The 13495-nt window shown below is 50.5% G+C and overlaps 1 protein-coding gene and 1 long non-coding RNA gene across 10 annotated transcripts in view; one reads left to right on the top strand and one right to left on the bottom strand.

Moving 5' to 3' along the window:
- Positions 1-824: 824 nt before the first annotated feature.
- LOC103351575 (uncharacterized) lies at positions 825-3077 on the bottom strand. 2 transcript variants are annotated; one of them, XR_016224008.1, is made up of 3 exons: positions 2705-3065; positions 2172-2240; positions 825-1066 (listed from the first exon to the last, which is right to left on the bottom strand). It is a non-coding gene; the product is annotated as an uncharacterized LOC103351575 (long non-coding RNA). The 2 variants fall into 2 exon arrangements; XR_011383467.2 differs by lacking the exon at positions 825-1066 and adding an exon at positions 1680-1887 and having other exon boundaries at positions 2705-3077.
- Positions 3078-3141: 64 nt separating this feature from the next.
- Positions 3142-13495, top strand: part of ATP6V0A1 (ATPase H+ transporting V0 subunit a1) — a 55249-nt gene continuing 44895 nt past the window's right edge. For all 8 annotated transcript variants that reach the window (XM_051824976.3, XM_002719398.6, XM_002719397.6 and 5 more), the window contains exons 1-2: positions 3142-3276; positions 5160-5321. In XM_051824976.3, coding sequence (XP_051680936.1) covers positions 5205-5321 — 117 coding nt within the window. In that variant the 5' untranslated portion in view covers positions 3142-3276; positions 5160-5204. The remainder of the gene's footprint in view (positions 3277-5159; positions 5322-13495) is intronic.

The following is a 13495-nucleotide window of genomic DNA, read 5'->3' as shown; positions in this document are numbered from 1 at the left end:
GGTGCTTTTCCTGGTCTCCCATGGGGTGCAGGGCCCAAGCACCTGGGCCATCCTCCACTGCACTCCCTGGCCACAGCAGAGGGCTGGCCTGGAAGAGGGGCAACCGGGACAGAATCCGGCGTCCCGACCAGGACTAGAACCCGGTGTGCCGGCGCCGCTAGGCGGAGGATTAGCTTAGTGAGCCACGGCACCGGCCTGTCTATTGGTCTTCTATCCTTATGCCTCTCAACTAATAACTTTTCAAAAAGATTTATTTTACTTATTCGAAAGGCAGTGACAGAGAAAGAAGGAGAGACAAAGACAGAAAGAGATTTTCATTCACTGGTTCACTCCTCAAATGGCTGCAATGGCTGGGGCTGGGCCAGGCGGAAGCCAGGAGCCTGGAACTCTATCCAGGTCTTCCAGGTGGGTGGCAAGGGCCCAAGTATTTGAGTCATCTTCCAAGGCCTCCCCAGATGCATCAGCAAGAACCTGGATCAGAGTATGGGATGCCAGCATCATGGGCAGGGGCTTAAGCCACTACTGTACCATGATGCCAGTCCCCACCAAATAAATATTTGAAAAATCATAAATAAATCGGTTCAGACACTCAGAACTGTATTACTGGCTAAGCCCCATAGGGAACTGCAAATGACTTCTAGAGCAGCATTTCAAATTTAATCCTGTTGGATATAGGCCTCTGTTTTATACCGTCTACTACATGAGGATAATAGCACCTGCCTCAGTGTTGTGAGGATGAGGGCACCTCTGCAAAGTGCCTAGACACGAGGCTGGCTTATAGGAGTAACCATCGCACGCATCTCTGTCTTGTCACTATTGGAAACTTTTTTTTTTTTCCAAGATTTATTTATTTATCTGAAAGGCATAGTTACACAGAGGCAGAGGCAGAGGGAGAGGGGGAAGAGAGGTCTTCCATCTGCTGGTTCACTCCCCAGATGTCCACAATGGCCAGAGCTGCACCTATCCAAAGCCAGGAGCCAGGAGCGTCTTCCAGGTCTCCCACACAGGTGCAGGGGCCCAAGGACTTGGGCCAACCTCCACTGCCTTCCCAGGCCATAGCAGAGAGCTGGATGGGAAATGGAGCAGCCGGGACTCAAACCAGCACCCACATGGGATGCCAGCACTGCAGGCGGCGGCTTTACTGGCTATACTACAGCACCGTCCCCAACACTACTGGGACTTTCTCACTTCCTCTAGCATAGGAAGTGAGACTGTCCCTTATTTTCATTTCCAGCATCCAGTACCACAGCTGGCACCTAGTGGGCCCTCAGCAAGTGTCTGGTGCCTGAAAGGCTATTTGAAATTTCATTTCTAAGCCTTTGAGAAGAAAAGTGAGTGGGAATGTAGACCCGAGCCCCACACGTAGACATTTAAGCCTGACTACAGACAAGGCTGCCAGGGAAGAGAGCACAGAGGGAAAACAGACAGACACTGGATAAAGACTGAAGGCAGAGCCGAGACAGAAAAGGAGCTGTGAGCGTGTACTTTCAAGGAAGCCATGAACACAGTTCAAAGGAACTGAAGTGAGTCCAGAGGAAAGACTATCTTAAAGGTGAAATATGAAAATATGTGGTTAGCAAGCAGCTGACTCTGAGGTCAATTTTTTTTTGACTCAAAGGAAGGAAATGACAATCATACACATTGGGTTTTTTTCTTTTTCTTTTTTTTTTTTTTTAGATTTATTTATTTGGAAGGTGGAGCCCTAGAGGCGGAGAGGGAGAGAGAGGGAGTCTCCTATCAGCTGGTTCACTCCAAAAATGGCCTCAACGGCCAGAACTGTGCCGATCCAAAGCCAGTAGCCAGGAGCTTCTTCTGGTCTTCCAGGCGGGTGCAGGGGCCCAAGGACTTGGGACATCTTCTACTGCTTTCGCAGACCACAGCAGAGAGCTGGATCGGAAGCGGAGCAGCCGGGACTCAAACTGGCACTGCAGGCAGCGGCTTTACCCGCTATGTCACAGTGCCAGCCCCTGTGTAACAGTTTTATAAACCTTGGCAGGTTTTCAAATATGGGTCCCTCTGAGCTGTGCCTGAGAAAGCTGAGAAAGGTTGGTATGGTCTGGGGCTAAGATCCTACTTTTACAGAAAACCGCAAGGCAGTCAAATTCTATCTTCACTCGCACTATGAGAGGCAAATTCAAGTAAAATGCCGGTTTTGGTCCTTCATTACTTACTGTGTTTGGGCTGGCTGTGTTAGCGGAGATGGGTAGCATAGGTTCTTCTCTTCAAGCAAGAATTTAGACCTGAGACAGACAGCAGAGCAGGACTGGTAATTTTTTTTTTCCAGGTAGCAAAATTTAATTAGCATCCGGGGGTTTTTTAACCTGACATTTCTCATTGCCCTTGAATCTCAGTGGGGTTCCACCACCCACAGAGACAAACCAACAGGTTTTTCCTGATATGGTTCTGGTTATAACCATCGACCTGGGATGCCCTACTCATTTTTTTAAGGCAATACAAGGGAATCAATGTCAGTATTTGATAAAGGCGGCTTAAAAATAACAGGCATCACTTTGGCGCTACAAAATTTGTTATTCTAATACTAAATTTGAGGAACTGAAAACCCTTCAGTGGTCAGATGGACCACAGGTATTATATACGAAGCAAGAGAAACATTGTACTTCTGTAACCTCTGGTCATACAGGGTTTTCCTGTCATTTGCAGAAAAACAGACCGGGGCAGTTGCTAGAAGGAACGAAACACGCACGTTGTTAAAGACTGGCTTCTCGGGATCTACCGGAACAAGTCGCTCCGTTTGGGGCTCAAGCATTGTCATCCGTAAAATCAGGGAAAGGTATGGAGGAGGGCCCGGCATTCCTCCAGGTGTCTCCCCTTTCTCCCTGCTACTTCTCCGGGAGAAATGGCTGGGCGTTCCCACGGTATGAAAATAAACAAAAAAAGTTAACCTTGCCCACAAGATAAAGCTTAGGGAGCAGGGGCTCTGAAGGGCTCAGGAACTCAAACGCTAAGCACCTGCACGGCCAGCCCCACGCCCCCAACCCCTCCCTGCTCCGCCGCGGAGTCACAGCACAGAGGCCAAGATGGCGGCAGCACGCCGGGTCTCGCCCGCGGCCCGCAGTGGAGCGCTGCGGCCGCCCAGGCGAGGCTGCACGTCATTGGTCGACTGCGATGAGATCATCGTGGGGGCGGGCCCCGGCGGCGCCGCGGGGGCGGGCCCCTGGTGACGCACGCACGTCGAGGCGCTTCTGCCCGGAGCCGCTGAGGCTGCGGGTTTGGCTGCGGCGGCTTCTGTGGCGGCGTCAGGGCCGGCTGCTGGAGGTGAGTGGGGGATGTAGATACGGCTCGGCAGGGAGCGGGCTTCGAGGGACTCAGGAAATCCTGGTAGCCCCGTTGCTTGTTAAAGGAATTAGCAGGGGTCTTATAATCTTCGGGAAAAAATAGGGGTTCGCCTCCTCTTGGGCACCCGGACTATGGGCAGAAGAACCAGAGACTCACTGCTCTGTGGAGGCCCTAGGTCGTTTCCCCGTTTAAGGGGAAAGCGGAAGGTTATTGGGTGGGCAGAAGAATTCTGGGGGCTTTTGAGAGGGCCTCCGATTTGGGGCTATCCCTTCCCTTTTTTTCCGCCCCCTCTCCCCGTCCCCGGTCCAAAGAGGGAGGGGTGCCTGGGTCCCGAGAATTCCTGCTGGCTCACTGGGTGGACAGGAAGTAAGCAGGTGAATAATTCCCAGGTGGGAGGCCAGGGCTGGATGGCGGATTCCTGGAGGCTGGGCGCCGAGGTGGGGGCGCTGCGTTCCGCCCCATCTTTTGTGGACGTGCTGTTTCTTCAGGTTTCGCGTTGTGACCCCTCCAGCACCGCTGTGGCTTGGTTGTCTGTCTGGCTCCAGTGGGCTAGAGATGTTCTGGGGAGACCTGGTTATTAAAGCCTGGGGGCGGGGAGCGCGCTTGTAGCAGGCTGTCATCGTCCGCCCTGGTGGTGCTGCCACGGCTTGCTGTCGGGTGTGTTTTGAGGTGTGGAGTCTACACTTGGTGAAGGTGGTGGTGAGGCTGCTAACAGCTGGTTCGGATGAATCAGGTGCACACAGGCTTAGAGACCAAGCCACCAATCTCTGGAGAAATTCTTGCTTCCCTCTGAGCTTGTTGTTTTGCAGCCTTGAACATCATTTGCACAAAGGTTTTGTCGTAGGGATGTCTCAAGATGTCTCCCAACCTTCCAGAGTAGCAAATCTCCCTTCGATGTCAGTCTGCCCTGCGAATATTGAATGCAGGCAGCCTTGTGATGCTCGAAGTGGTGTGCGTTTCGCTGAGTCTAGATCCTGTGCAGGCTGCGCCTTGCAGCAGGTGATTGAGAATAAATAATTGCGTTTCAGGACCACTGATAGCGCCAGTCGCCTTTCCTACGGCAACAGTAAGACGCAGATGAAATGTGTGTGGGCTCGCGCTTGAGAAGACTGGACAGATGGAAGAATGCAGTTGATCCAGAAGATGGGGTTGACAAACAAAGCAGAAAGCTGCGCGGGTGGAAGGCTCATTCTCTCTGCCTTCATAAAACTGCTTTGTCATTATCAATGTGTTCCTGGCAGGCTTGCCTTGAAATTGAGTCTCATTCAGGGCTGGTTCCTTTTTTAAGATAATGGTTATTTATTGGATTCCACAGCTGTGGGTGAGGGTGGTGGTGTTTTCTGAGCAGTCAGGAGACTGAAGCCCTTTAATGTGGTGATAGCTGTAGGGAGTGCTGGGACTTTGATGGAAGGAGAAAACCGGTTCCTGGCCAGATTTTATGGGAGAGTGATCAAGGTCTCTTCTGTTTGTTTCCTGTACAAGCAAATAAGACTGGGCAGTGATATTCACACTGTGTCCAGGGGTGTTGAAGGAGCTGTTTGGGTTCCCGGTCCCTGTCTTTAATCTCTGTACATTGTTATTGAGTTGTCCAAAAACATTGTCAGTTGATCTTGATGTTGACTGCAAAGGAAATGACTTTTATCTGCACTCAGCAGGACAAGATTCAGTAACTGCCTTTGCCAAAACAGAAGCACACGATTTCTCTTCTCCGTTTTCCTGAGCAGGTTGTCAAAACAGTTGCTAAAGATCTGTCAGCGTGGGGTGGAAGAGCTGAAATGCCGAAGGAGAGCCCCTTGCTGGAGTGCTGTTTGCTCAGCCCTCTCGGTCATTTCCAAACCGTGTCGTTTTCTCGTTTGCTTCAGGTTGGAGAGACACCCTGAGCCTCCGGAGCGGTGCCGTCTGCCACCATGGGGGAGCTCTTCCGGAGCGAGGAGATGACGCTGGCCCAGCTCTTTCTGCAGTCGGAAGCTGCCTACTGCTGCGTCAGTGAGCTGGGGGAGCTCGGCAAGGTCCAGTTCCGTGACGTAAGTGCTTGTGGCTGCTTCGCGATTCCCGCTGCGCTCTGACTTTGCTCGTCCTGGGTGACGGCCTTGTGACGAGTGTCACGGTCTTTATTTGCAGAGATAATAACAGCAGTGGCTGCTGCACTCCAGGGTGAGCGTGTCTGTGCCGGTCCTGCGTGCGTTTTCCCGCTCTGCCCCTGAGAACCTTCCTGGCACTCGGGCCCAAGGAGGCTGCCGGGCTGACCTGCTCCGGGCTTTCTCTTCCTCCTTGACACCCAGCACTGCCCGTTGGGTATTTGCAAAGGTTGTTGTACTTTAGGACTTTTTTTTTTCATAATCTGAAGCATCCAGCTACAGATATCTATTATATAAGCAGATACCAAATAGCCATTATTTTGGAGCATTTTGCTGGATGGTGGAAGAAGATATTGAAAGAAAACAGACAGTCTACGAGTAAAACAGTGTGCCCCATGGAGCTTACGGTCTGATAAGTAAGTCCCAGTATGTGGTGCTGAAAGGAGGAGGCAGCTCACAGCCCTGCAGCGTCCCTGACTGGCAGCCCCCTGTTGTGCAGGCTCAAAGCTCCGTGCACTTCTCCTGCATAGCATTTCTCATGGTTGCAACTTCACGTTAATTGAAGTCCCTCTTCCCCTGTGATCTAAGCACCCGGAAGACGGGACAGTCTCTGATTTTGCTGGCTATTGTATCTTTGGTGCTCACGTACAGGGCCGTCAGTCAGGATTTGTTGGGATGAATGGATGGATGGAAGGGCAGTGATGCTGAGGGAGGGGGTCATCAGCCTAGGCGTCTAGGAATTGCAGGCTTTCAGGAACTCCGTGGTCAGAGCCACAATTGCATAAATGCAGTCCCATGACTGGTCTTGCTCCTCATTCTCATCAGCCATTTTGTAACTTCCCTCTTCAGATGTTCTTCCCCCAGAATACTTTGCTTATCTTTGGGAAAATTCACTGTGTTGGGGCTGGCGTTGTGGCGAAGCTAGTAAAACCGCTGTCTGCAGTGCCAGCATCCCATACGGATGCCAGTTCAAGTCCCGGCTGCTCCACTTCCAATCCAGCTCTCTGCTATGGCCTGGGAAAGCAGTAGAAGATGGCCCAAGTCCTTGGGTCCCAGGACCCGCATGGGAGACCTGGAAGAAGCTTCTGGCTCCTGGCTTCGGATCTACACAGCTCCAGCTGTTTCGGCCAACTGGGGAGTGAACCAGCAGATGGAAGACCTCTCTCTCTTTCTGCCTCTGGCTCTCTGTAATTCTGCCTTTCAAATAAATAAGTAAATCCTTTCTTTAAAAAAAGCAAATCGATTACAAGAAAGCATAATAACAGCTACATAAGCTGACAGCAAAAGACAAGCAGAAGAAATTATTTAAATCAAACAATGAGGAAACAATTAGACAATCCAAACTGAAGAACCTTCTGCAAAATAAGCAGTCCAGATTCTTCAACAGCACCAATGACAGAAGAGAGAACCAGCAAGCTGTCCTCCTGCAGGTGTGAGAAGGGGACGGACTTCTTCCTGGCCTCCTGTGTTTCGCTCACTTGCTCGCTCGCTCTCTTCTTTAAGGATGTATTTATTTACTTGGAGGAGTTACAGAGAGAGAAGGAGAGGCAGAGAGAAGCTTTCCCAGGCCATAGCAGAGAGCTGGATTGGAAGTAGAGCAGCCGGGACTTGAACCAGCGCCCATGTGGGATGCCAGCACTGAGACAGCAGCTTTACCTGCCATGCCACAGCACTGGCCCCCAATTTGATTTAGCTTAAACACTTTTGGCAAGGACACATGATGTTGTATCCTCAGTGTATCACATTAGAAGTCCTATGACACCATTTGTCCTATTTTTGCTAAAGTTAATTATTTTTACTGAAAGATTTATTTATTTATTTATTTATTTGAAAGGCAGAGTTACAGAGAGAGAGGGAGAGACAGAGAGAAAGATCTTCCATCCACTGGTTCACTCCCCAGATGGCTGCAATGGCTAGGACAGGGCCAGGCCAAACCTAGGAGTCAGGAGCTTCATCCAGGTTTCCCACATGGGTGGCAGGGGCCCAAGTACTTGGGTCATCTTCCACTGCTTTCCTACTCACATTAGCAAGGAGCTGGATTGGAAGTGGAGCAGCTGGGGCTTGAACCTGTGCCCATGTGGGATGCCAGTGACATAGGCAATAGCATCACCCACTACACAACAATGCTGGCCCCAAAGTTAAATTTGGTCACTTGATTTAGGTACAGTTTGCTAAGTGTTGCTGTTGTAAAGGTATCTTTCCTTTTTTAATTTTTTTTTTTTTTTTTTTTGACAGGCAGAGTGGACAGTGAGAGAGAGAGACAGAGAGAAAGGTCTTCCTTTGCCGTTGGTTCACCCTCCAATGGCCGCCGCGGCCGGCGCGCTGCGGCCGGCGCACCGCGCTGATCCGATGGCAGGAGCCAGGAGCCAGGTGCTTATCCTGGTCTCCCATGGGGTGCAGGGCCCAAGCACCTGGGCCATCCTCCACTGCACTCCCTGGCCACAGCAGAGGGCTGGCCTGGAAGAGGGGCAACCGGGACAGAATCCGGCGCCCCGACCGGGACTAGAACCCGGTGTGCCGGCGCCGCTAGGCGGAGGATTAGCCTAGTGAGCCGCGGCGCCGGCCTAATTTTTTTTTTTTTTTTTTGACAGGCAGAGTGGACAGTGAGAGAGAGAGAGAGAGAGAGAGAAAGGTCTTCCTTTTGCCGTTGGTTCACCCTCCAATGGCCGCCGCGGCTGGCGCGCTGCGGCCGGCGCACCGCGCTGATCCGATGGCAGGAGCCAGGTGCTTTTCCTGGTCTCCCATGGGGTGCAGGGCCCAAGCACCTGGGCCATCCTCCACTGCACTCCCTGGCCACAGCAGAGGGATAGCCTGGAAGAGGGGCAACCGGGACAGAATCCGGCACCCCGACCGGGACTAGAACCTGGTGTGCCGGCGCCGCTAGGCGGAGGATTAGCCTAGTGAGCTGCGGCGCCGGCCTCCTTTTTTAATTTTTTTAAAAAAGATTTATTTATTTATTTATTTGAAAGGCAGAGGTACAGAGAAGGAAAGAGAGAGATCTTCCATCTACTGGTTCACTCTCCAAATGGCCACAAGGAGCAGGACTGGGCCAGGCCGAAGCCAGGAGTTTCTTCTCTGTCTCCCATGTAGGTGCAGGGGCCCAAGCACTTGGACCATCATCCACTGCTTTCCTAGGCCATCAACAGGGGACTGGGTCAGGGATGGAGCAGCTAGGACTCCAACTGGCCTGTCTCGGGCAGTGGCTTAACCCACTTCACCACAACTCTGCCCCCCGCTAGTTTCCTTTAATAAAGAGTTTTTCCTGAAGCTAGCTTTGTCACATGTGGGCTAAGCTGCTGGTTGCGACACAGGTATCCCATATTGGAATGCTGGGTCCAGTCCTGGCTGCTCAGCTTCTGATTCAGCTTCCTGCAGTTGCACCTGGGAATGCAGGGGATGATGGCTCAAGTGCCTGGGCCATGCCACCCTCAGGGGAGACCAAGATAGAGGTTCTGTTTCCCGACTTTGACGTGACCCAGACCTGGCTCTTAGCGCCATTTGGGGTGTGGATGGAAGATTTTTGTGTCTCTTTCTCCCTCTCTGTTGCTGTGTCTTTCAAACAAATACATAAATGAATCTTTATCTCCTCCTCCTAACCTTTTTTTCTTTTCCACCAGGAGCTCATCAATTTCATTGTTATTGTTTATTAAAAGCATTGTAACCCATTACTATCATTTTTTCTATTTGATGCTCAGATTGTTCCAAACTTGGCCAGTGTTAAGTTTTAGTGTAGTGAAATGTATCCGTTTTCTCCTTTATGTCTTATGTTTTTGGTTCCTAATTAGATTGTTACCTAGTCCAAGCTTATAAATACATTTTTCTATATGTTCTTGTAAAATAAACATTTAAATAAGCATTACTTGCATTTAGGTTCTGATCTACCTGGCCTGTATTTTGGTATAGAGTGAGGTAGGGTTCTACTTTATTCCCATTGAACAACCAGTTGTCTCAGAACAACTTAAATTTTTTTTAACATTTATTTTCATTTTATTTGAAGGAGAGAGAGACAGAAAGGCAGAACTCCTCTGCTGGTTGACTCCCCAGATGTCTGCAATAGCCAGGACTGGGTCAGTTCAAAGCCAGGTGCTGGAAACTCAATCCAGGAATCCCATGAGTGGCTAAGGCCCAACTACTTGAGCCGTCACCTGCTGCCTCCCAGGGTGCACAGTAGCAGGAAGCTGGAATTGAGTGGGGCCAGGACTTGAACCCAGGCCCACTGACAGGGGATATGGGTGTTCCAAGCAATGTCTTAATTGCCCAAACAAAGCAACTTTTTGAATGAAGTGTTCTTTTTTCCTTAAAGCTTATTTATGTTTGAAAGAGAGAGAGGGAATTACCTCGCATCTGTTGTTCATTCCCAGTGCCCATGATAACTGGAGCTGGGCCAGGCTGAAGCCAGGGAGCAGGAACTCAGTCTGGGCCTCCATTGGGCGGCAAGGACTGCAGTACTGAAGCCGACGCCTGCTGCCTGCCAGGGCACACGGTAGCAGGAAGCCGATCCGCAGCGGAGGCAGGACTTGATCCCAGTGCTCCAGTATGGGATGTGGGCATCCCAAGCAGAGGTTTAATCTGCTCCGTCGGGGCCGGCACTTTGGCAAAGAGGGTAAAGCCGCTGCCTACAGTGCCGGCATCCAATATGGGCAGGTGCCACTTTGAGTCCTGGCTGCTCTGCTTCGGATCCAGCTCTCTGCTGGTGGCCTGGGAAAGTAGTGGCAGATGGCCCAAGTCCTTGGGCCCCTGCACCTGCATGGGAGACTTGAAGAAAGCTCCTGGCTTTGGATTGCTCAGCTCTGGCCGTTGCAGCCATTTCGGGAAGTGGACCGCAGGTGGAAGAGCTTTCTGTCTTCTCTCTGCCTCTGCCTCTCTGTAACTTTGCCTTTCAAACAAACAAATAAATAAATCTTTTTAAAAAAATGCTCTGCCACATTGCTTACCCTATGGGTAATATGTTCTTATTTCATGATTTACAATCTCATATCTGTAAAATGCCAAGTGTTCATATTTATTTGAATCTGTTTCTGGGTTCCCTTCTGGTCCATTGGCCTATTTGTTTATCCTGTGCTTGTAGAACAATAATTTAATTACCACAAATTAATACTAAGGTTTGATGTCTTACAGAATATGAATTTCCCCACCTTTTTTATTATAATCATCTTGGCTATTCTTGCCTACTGTAGCATATTAGTTTTAGAATTTAGAATCAGCTTACTAAAGTCCATAAAATTCCCTGTTGATAGTTTTATGTCCTCCTTAAGGTCTTTATACAGTTTTTAAAATAGATTTATTTATTTATTTAAAAGTCAGAATTATAGAGATAGAGGGAGATCTTCCATCCCTTGGTTCACTCCCCAAATGGCCACAATGGCCAGGGCTGGGCCAGGCTGAAACTAGGAGCCAGGAGCTTCATCCAGTCTCCCATGTGGGTGTAGAGGCCCAAGCACTTGGGCCATCTTCTGTTGTATTCCCAGGCACAATAGCAGGAAGCTGAGTGGAAGTGGAGCAGCTGCCCATATGGGGCACTGGCACTGTAGATGACAGCTTAACTTGCTACACTGCAGCACCAACCCCAGTCCTTGTACGTCTTTATTCAGACTTATTCTGAGTTACTTTTTTTTATTGTTGTTATTGGCATCATTTTGTAATTTAAATTTTCTGTTTGTGACTGTGGTAAGAGAGTTGTCTTCTTTGTATTATATCTAACAACCTTGATGACATATCTTTTAAAGCTCTAATGCAGAGCTGGTGCTGTGGTGTAGTAGGCTAAATCTCTGCCCATAGTGCTGGTATCCCACATGGGTGCCAGTTCGTGTCCCAGCTACTCCTCTTCTGATCCAGCTCTCTGCTTATGACCTGGGAAAGCAGTAGAAGATGGCCCCAGTGCTTAGGCTGCTGCACCCACGTGGGAGACCCTGAAGAAGTTCCTGGCTCCTGGGTCAGCTCTGGCCACTGCGGGCATTTGGGGTGTGAGCCAGCAGATGGAAGACCTTTCTTTCTGTTTCTCCCTCTCTCTCTAACTCTGCATCTCAAATAAATAAGATTTTTTTTTTTTTTTTTGGACAGGCAGAGTGGACAGAGAGAGAGACAGAGAGAAAGGTCTTCCTTTTGCCGTTGGTTCACCCTCCAATGGCCGCCGCGGCCGGCGCACTGCGCTGATCTGATGGCAGGAGCCAGGAGCCAGGTGCTTTTCCTGGTCTCCCATGGGGTGCAGGGCCCAAGCACCTGGGCCATCCTCCACTACACTCCCGGGCCACAGCAGAGGGCTGGCCTGGAAGAGGGGCAACTGGGACAGAATCCGGCGCCCTGACCGGGACTAGAACCCGGTGTGCCGGCGCCGCTAGGCGGAGGATTAGCCTAGTGAGCCGCGGCACCGGCTAAATAAGATTTTTTAAAAAGCTCTAATAACTTATAGAGATCTTGGATTTTCTGAAAAATCAACCTACTGTCTGCAGTCTTGTTTCATCCTTTCAAATCCTTATCTTTTTCTTTCTTCTGCTTGTTTCATCATATGCTTTAAAACTTCCAGTGATGTGGGGCCAGCATTGTAGCATGGCAGGTTAAGCTGCTGCCTGCAATGCTATCCCATATAGGTGCCAATTGGAGTCCTGGCTGCTGTACTTACTTTTTTTTTTTTTTTTTTTTTTTTTGGTTGTTGTTGACAGGCAGAGTGGACAGTGAGGGAGAGAGACAGAGACAGAAAGGTCTTCCTTTTGCCGTTGGTTCACCCCCCAATGGCCGCTGCGGCTGACGCGCTGCGGCCGGCGCACCGCACTGATCCGAAGCCAGGAGCCAGGTACCTCTCCTGGTCTCCCGTGCAGGTGCAGGGCCCAAGGACTTGGGCCATCCTCTACTGCACTCACGGGTCACATCAGGGAGCTGGACTGGAAGAGGAGCAGCTGGGACAGAATCCAGCGCCCTGACCAGGACTAGAACCTGGAGTGCCGGCACCACAGGCAGAGGATTAGCCTAGTGAGCTGCGGCGCCAGCCATGGCTGCTGTACTTACTACCCAGCTCCTTGCTGATGCACCTGGGAAGACGATGGAAGATGGCCCAAGTACTTGAGCCCTTGCCACCCACATGGGAGACTCAGGTGGAGTTCCTTGCTCCCAGCTGCAGCCTGGCCTAGCCCTGTCTGTTGCAGCCATCTGGGGAGTGAACCAGTGGATGGAAGATCCTTCTCTCTCTCCTCCCCCTCCCCAATCCCTCCCTTACTCTCCCTATCAAATAAATCTTAAACAAACAAAAAAAGACTTTCAATGACATGTTGAAGAGAGTGACATCAAGTGAGTATCACCTAGGGTTGTATTTAGCTGTGTATAAATGAAAACCCCAATGGCCGGCGCCGTGGCTCACTAGGCTAATCCTCCGCCTAGCGGCGCCGGCACACCGGGTTCTAGTCCCGGTCGGGGCGCCGGATTCTGTCCCAGTTGCCCCTCTTCCAGGCCAGCCCTCTGCTGTGGCCAGGGAGTGCAGTGGAGGATGGCCCAGGTGCTCGGGCCCTGCACCCCATGGGAGACCAGGAAAAGCACCTGGCTCCTGGCTCCTGCCATCGGATCAGCGCGGTGCGCCGGCCGCAGCGCGCCGGCCGCGGCGGCCATTGGAGGGTGAACCAACGGCAAAAAGGAAGACCTTTCTCTCTGTCTCTCTCTCTCTCTCACTATCCACTCTGCCTGTCAAAAAATAAAAATAAAAATAAAAAAAAAAAAAATAAATGAAAACCCCAATGGCAGGGGTTTGCTTTTTGCATGTAGCATGAAGCTCAGCTTCGCACAGCCTTTATCCTAAGGCATCTTGTGTTTCTGCTTGAGCATCCTTGAACTTTTGTGCTTAAAGAAAACCACCATAGCTCTCGCCGTTTCACCACGTTTTAGGCGAGAAGAACGGAGTACAAGGAAGAAAAGGAAGTATCTATATTGGGAAAGAAAAAATTTCCCAGAAATCCCCACAAACTTTTGTTAGTCTGTTGTTGGCAAGAGTTGTGACATACTCTAGCTACGAGAGAGTAAGAAGTGTAGTTTCTCAGCTGAGCAGCTGTTGCTCGGAAGAAATTGGGATTTTTGGTATAAGGAAGTAGGGCAGAATGCTGTGTATCTGCCACATGCTGTTCTTGTGTTTTCCTGAC

This window comes from Oryctolagus cuniculus, chromosome 17, assembly GCF_051225735.1.
Source record: "Oryctolagus cuniculus isolate XC-2025 breed Fujian yellow rabbit chromosome 17, ASM5122573v1, whole genome shotgun sequence".
Taxonomy (NCBI): domain Eukaryota; kingdom Metazoa; phylum Chordata; class Mammalia; order Lagomorpha; family Leporidae; genus Oryctolagus; species Oryctolagus cuniculus.
The sequence above is the reverse complement of the archived record's forward strand: the minus strand, read 5'-3'. Positions and strand labels throughout refer to the sequence as shown.